Genomic DNA, 6,276 nt, shown 5'->3' on the forward strand with positions numbered 1-6,276 from the left:
TTTGGGTGATTGGGGTTGGGGTGGGCGTTGGGAAGGGGGTATGGGTGATTGGGGTTGGGGATGGGCCTTGGGAAGGGGGTATGGGTGATTGGGGTTGGGGATGGGCCTTGGGAAGGGGGTATGGGTGATTGGGGTTTGGGATGGGCGTGGGGGAGAGTGTGTGGGTGATTGGGGATGGGGTGGGCGTGGGGGAGAGGGTAAGTGCAATTGGTAATGGGGTGGGCATTGGGAAGAGGGTATGTGTGATTGGGGTTGGGGATGGGCATTGGGAAGGGGGTATGGGTGATTGGGGTTGGGGTGGGCGTTGGGAAGGGGGTATGGGTGATTGGGGTTGGGGATGGGCCTTGGGAAGGGGGTATGGGTGATTGGGGTTGGGGATGGGCCTTGGGAAGGGGGTATGGGTGATTGGGGTTTGGGATGGGCGTGGGGGAGAGTGTGTGGGTGATTGGGGATGGGGTGGGCGTGGGGGAGAGGGTAAGTGCAATTGGTAATGGGGTGGGCATTGGGAAGAGGGTATGTGTGATTGGGGTTGGGGATGGGCTTTGGGAAGGGGGTATGGGTGATTGGGGTTTGGGATGGGCGTGGGGGAGAGTGTATGGGTGATTGGGGATGGGGTGGGCGTGGGGGAGAGGGTAAGTGCAATTGGTAATGGGGTGGGCATTGGGAAGAGGGTATGTGTGATTGGGGTTGGAGATGGGCGTTGGGAAGGGGGTATGGGTGATTGGGGTTGGGGATGGGCCTTGGGAAGGGGGTATGGGTGTTTGGAGTTGAGGATGGGCCTTGGGAAGGGGGTATGGGTGATTGGGGTTGGGGATGGGCGTTGGGAAGTGGGCATGGGTGATTGGGGTTGGGGATGGGCCTTGGGAAGGGGGTATGGGTGATTGGGGTTGGGGATGGGCGTTGGGAAGGGGGTATGGGTGATTGGGGTTGGAGATGGGCGCTGGAAAGGGGGTATGGGTGATTGGGGTTGGGGATGGGCCTTGGGAAGGGGGTATGGGTGATTGGGGATGGGGATGGGCATTGGGAAGGGGGTATGGGTGATTGGGGTTGGGGATGGGCCTTGGGAAGGGGGTATGGGTGATTGGGGTTTGGGATGGGCCTTGGGAAGGGGGTATGGGTGATTGGGGATGGGGTAGACGTTGGGAAGGGGGTATGGGTGATTGGGGATGGAGTGGGCGTTGGGAAGGGGATATGGGTGATTGGGGCTTGGGATGGATGTTGGGAAGTGGGTATGGGTGATTGGGGTTTGGGATGGGCGTGGGGGAGAGTGTGTGGGTGATTGGGGATGGGGTGGGCGTGGGGGAGAGGGTAAGTGCAATTGGTAATGGGGTGGGCATTGGGAAGAGGGTATGTGTGATTGGGGTTGGGGATGGGCATTGGGAAGGGGGTATGGGTGATTGGGGTTGGGGATGGGCTTTGGGAAGGGGGTATGGGTGATTGGGGTTTGGGATGGGCGTGGGGGAGAGTGTATGGGTGACTGGGGATGGGGTGGGCGTGGGGGAGAGGGTAAGTGCAATTGGTAATGGGGTGGGCATTGGGAAGAGGGTATGTGTGATTGGGGTTGGAGATGGGCGTTGGGAAGGGGGTATGGGTGATTGGGGTTGGGGATGGGCCTTGGGAAGGGGGTATGGGTGATTGGGGTTGGGGATGGGCCTTGGGAAGGGGGTATGGGTGATTGGGGTTGGGGATGGGCCTTGGGAAGGGGGTATGGGTGATTGGGGTTGGGGTGGGCGTTGGGAAGGGGGTATGGGTGTTTGGAGTTGAGGATGGGCCTTGGGAAGGGGGTATGGGTGATTGGGGTTGGGGATGGGCGTTGGGAAGTGGGTATGGGTGATTGGGGTTGGGGATGGGCCTTGGGAAGGGGGTATGGGTGATTGGGGTTGGGGATGGGCGTTGGGAAGGGGGTATGGGTGATTGGGGTTGGAGATGGGCACTGGAAAGGGGGTATGGGTGATTGGGGTTGGGGATGGGCCTTGGGAAGGGGGTATGGGTGATTGGGGGTTGGGGATGGGCGCTGGAAAGGGGGTATGGGTGATTGGGGTTTGGGATGGGCGTGGGAAGGGGGTATGGGTGATTGGGGATGGGGATGTGCCTTGGGAAGGGGGTATGGGTGATTGGGGATGGGGATGGGCATTGGGAAGGGGGTATGGGTGATTGGGGTTGGGGATGGGCCTTGGGAAGGGGGTATGGGTGATTGGGGTTTGGAATGGGCGTGGGGGAGAGTGTGTGGGTGATTGGGGATGGGGTGGGCGTGGGGGAGAGGGTAAGTGCAATTGGGGATGGGGTGGGCATTGGTAAGAGGGTATGTGTGATTGGGGTTGGGGATGGGTGTTGGGAAGGGGGTATGGGTGATTGGGGTTGGGGATGGGCCTTGGGAAGGGGGTATGGGTGATTGGGGTTGGGATGGGCCTTGGGAAGGGGATATGGGTGATTGGGGTTTGGGATGGGCGTTGGGAAGGGGGTATGGGTGATTGGGTTTGGGGATGGGCCTTGGGAAGGGGTTATGGGTGATTGGGGTTGGGGATTGGCCTTGGGAAGGGGGTATGGGTGATTGGGGATGGGGATGGGCCTTGGGAAGGGGGTATGGGTGATTGGGTTTCGGGATGGGCCTTGGGAAGGGGTTATGGGTGATTGGGGTTGGGGATGGGCCTTGGGAAGGGGGTATGGGTGATTGGGGTTGGGGATGGGCCTTGGGAAGGGGGTATGGGTGATTGGGGCTGCGGATGGTCTTTGGGAAGGGGGTATGGGTGATTGGGGTTCGGGATGGGCGTTGGGAAGGGGGTATGGGTGATTGTGGTTGGGATGGGCATTGGGAAGGGGGTATGGGTGATTGGGGTTGGGGATGGGCCTTGGGAAGGGGGTATGGGTGATTGGGGATGGGGATGGGCCTTGGGAAGGGGGTATGGGTGATTGGGGATGGGCCTTGGGAAGGGGGTATGGGTGATTGGGGTTGGGATGGGCCTTGGGAAGGGGATATGGGTGATTGGGGTTTGGGATGGGTGTTGTGAAGGGGGTATGGGTGATTGGGGTTGGGGATGGGCGTGGGAAGGGGGTATGGGTGATTGGGGTTGGGGATGGGTGTTGGGAAGGGGGTATGGGTGATTGGGGTTTGGGGATGGGCGTTGGGAAGGGGGTATGGGTGATTGGGGATGGGGATGGGCCTTGGGAAGGGGGTATGGGTGATTGGGGATGGGGATGGGCCTAGGGAAGGGGGTATGGGTGATTGGGGTTGGGGATGGGCCTTGGGAAGGGGGTATGGGTGATTGGGGATGGGGATGGGCTTTGTGAAGGGGGTATGGGTGATTGGGGATGGGGATGGGCCTTGTGAAGGGGGTATGGGTGATTGGGGATGGGGATGGGCCTTGGGAAGGGGGTATGGGTGATTGGGGTTGGGGATGGGCCTTGGGAAGGGGGTATGGGTGATTGGGGTTTGGGGATGGGCCTTGGGAAGGGGGTATGGGTGATTGGGGTTTGGGGATGGGCCTTGGGAAGGGGGTATGGGTGATTGGGGTTGGGGATGGGCGTTGGGAAGGGGGTATGGGTGATTGTGTTTGGGGATGGGCGTTGGGAAGGGGGTATGGGTGATTGGGGTTTGGGGATGGGTGTTGGGAAGGGTGTATGGGTGATTGGGGATGGAGTGGGCATTGGGAAGGCGGTATGGGTGATTGGGGTATGGGATGGGCCTTGGGAAGGGGGTATGGGTGATTGGGGTTGGGGTGGGCGTTGGGAAGTGGGTATGGGTGATTGGGGTTTGGGATGGGCCTTGGGAAGGGGGTATGGGTGATTGGGGCTTGGGATGGATGTTGGGAAGTGGGTATGGGTGATTGGGGTTGGGGATGGTCCTTGGGAAGGGGGTATGGGTGATTGGGGTTGGGGATGGTCCTTGGGAAGGGGGTATGGGTGATTGGGGCTGGGGATGGGCCTTGGGAAGGGGGTATGGGTGATTGGGGGTTGGGGATGGGCCTTGGGAAGGGGGTATGGGTGATTGGGGGTTGGGGATGGGCCTTGGGAAGGGGGTATGGGTGATTGGGGATGGGCCTTGGGAAGGGGGTATGGGTGATTGGGGATGGGGATGGGCCTTGGGAAGGGGGTATGGGTGATTGGGGGTTGGGGCTGGGCCTTGGGAAGGGGGTATGGGTGATTGGGGATGGTCCTTGGGATGGGCGTTGGGAAGGGGGTATGGGTGATTGGGGGTTGGGGCTGGGCCTTGGGAAGGGGGTTTGGGTGATTGGGGATGGTCCTTGGGAAGGGGGTATGGGTGATTGGGGTTGGGGATGGGCCTTGGGAAGGGGGTTTGGGTGATTGGGGATGGGCCTTGGGAAGGGGGTTTGGGTGATTGGGGATGGGCCTTGGGAAGGGGGTTTGGGTGATTGGGGATGGTCCTTGGGAAGGGGGTTTGGGTGATTGGGGATGGGCCTTGGGAAGGGGGTATGGGTGATTGGGGTTGGGGATGGTCCTTGGGAAGGGGGTATGGGTGATTGGGGATGGGGATGGGCGTTGGGAAGGGGGTATGGGTGATTGGGGTTGGGGATGGGCGTTGGGAAGGGGGTATGGGTGATTGGGGTTGGGGATGGGCCTTGTGAAGGGGATATGGGTGATTGGGGATGGTCCTTGGGAAGGGGGTTTGGGTGATTGGGGATGGGGATGGGCGTTGGGAAGGGGGTATGGGTGATTGGGGATGGGGATGGGCCTAGGGAAGGGGATATGGGTGATTGGGGATGGGGATGGGCCTTGGGAAGGGGGTATGGGTGATTGGGGTTGGGGATGGGCCTTGGGAAGGGGGTATGGGTGATTGGGGTTGGGGATGGGCGTTGGGAAGGGGGTATGGGTGATTGGGGTTGGGGATGGGCCTTGGGAAGGGGGTATGGGTGATTGGGGGTTGGGGATGGGCCTTGGGAAGGGGGTATGGGTGATTGGGGGTTGGGGCTGGGCCTTGGGAAGGGGGTTTGGGTGATTGGGGATGGTCCTTGGGATGGGGGTATGGGTGATTGGGGTTGGGGATGGGCCTTGGGAAGGGGGTATGGGTGACTGGGGTTGGGGATGGGCCTTGGGAAGGGGGTATGGGTGACTGGGGTTGGGGATGGTCCTTGGGAAGGGGGTATGGGTGATTGGGGTTGGGGATGGGCGTTGGGAAGGGGATATGGGTGATACGGGTTTGGGATGGGCGTTGGGAAGGGGGTATGGGTGATTGGGGATGGGCGTTGGGAAGGGGGTATGGGTGATTGGGGATGGGCGTTGGGAAGGGGGTATGGGTGATTGGGGTTGGGGATGGGCCTTGGGAAGGGGGTATGGGTGATTGGGGATGGTCCTTGGGAAGGGGGTTTGGGTGATTGGGGATGGGGATGGGCGTTGGGAAGGGGGTATGGGTGATTGGGGATGGGGATGGGCCTAGGGAAGGGGATATGGGTGATTGGGGATGGGGATGGGCGTTGGGAAGGGGGTATGGGTGATTGGGGATGGGGATGGGCCTTGGGAAGGGGGTATGGGTGATTGGGGTTTGGGATGGGCCTTGGGAAGGGGGTATGGGTGATTGGGGTTTGGGATGGGCCTTGGGAAGGGGGTATGGGTGATTGGGGTTTGGGATGGGCCTTGGGAAGGGGGGTATGGGTGATTGGGGTTTGGGATGGGCCTTGGGAAGGGGATATGGGTGATTGGGGATGGTCCTTGGGAAGGGGGTATGGGTGATTGGGGTTGGGGATGGGCCTTGTGAAGGGGATATGGGTGATTGGGGATGGGGATGGGCGTTGGGAAGGGGGTATGGGTGAATGGGGATGGGGATGGGCCTTGGGAAGGGGGTATGGGTGATTGGGGTTGGGGATGGGCCTTGGGAAGGGGGTATGGGTGATTGGGGTTGGGGATGGGCCTTGGGAAGGGGGTATGGGTGATTGGGGTTGGGGATGGGCGTTGGGAAGGGGGTATGGGTGAATGGGGATGGGGATGGGCCTTGTGAAGGGGATATGGGTGATTGGGGATGGGGATGGGCCTTGGGAAGGGGGTATGGGTGATTGGGGTTGGGGATGGGCCTTGGGAAGGGGGTATGGGTGATTGGGGATGGGGATGGGCCTTGGGGGAAGGTCAGCCCCTGCCCCCACTTGCTCACCGCAGACAGAGACGATGAAGCCCTCGAAGACACAGAGGGGGTGACCCAGGATGAAGTAACCATAGATTTGGTTCCAGACGCTGACAGTGCTGGCAAATACCGTCTCCCCCAGGTCTGCCACCGCCATGTTGACCAGGATCCAGTTGAGGGGGTGTCGGAGCCTCTTGTACTTCCAG

General features: G+C 60.8%; 1 protein-coding gene across 1 annotated transcript in view; it reads right to left on the reverse strand.

Moving 5' to 3' along the window:
- Window positions 1–6,100: 6,100 nt before the first annotated feature.
- Window positions 6,101–6,276, reverse strand: part of LOC140472953 (uncharacterized) — a gene marked incomplete at both ends in the record, with an annotated part of 2,056 nt that continues 1,880 nt past the window's right edge. Inside the window, one exon of the mRNA XM_072567546.1 lies at window positions 6,101–6,276. This exon is cut by the window's right edge and continues 1,880 nt beyond it. Within this exon, the coding sequence (XP_072423647.1) occupies window positions 6,101–6,276 (176 nt within the window).

This window comes from Chiloscyllium punctatum, unplaced genomic scaffold, assembly GCF_047496795.1.
Source record: "Chiloscyllium punctatum isolate Juve2018m unplaced genomic scaffold, sChiPun1.3 scaffold_476, whole genome shotgun sequence".
Lineage (NCBI taxonomy): Eukaryota > Metazoa > Chordata > Chondrichthyes > Orectolobiformes > Hemiscylliidae > Chiloscyllium > Chiloscyllium punctatum.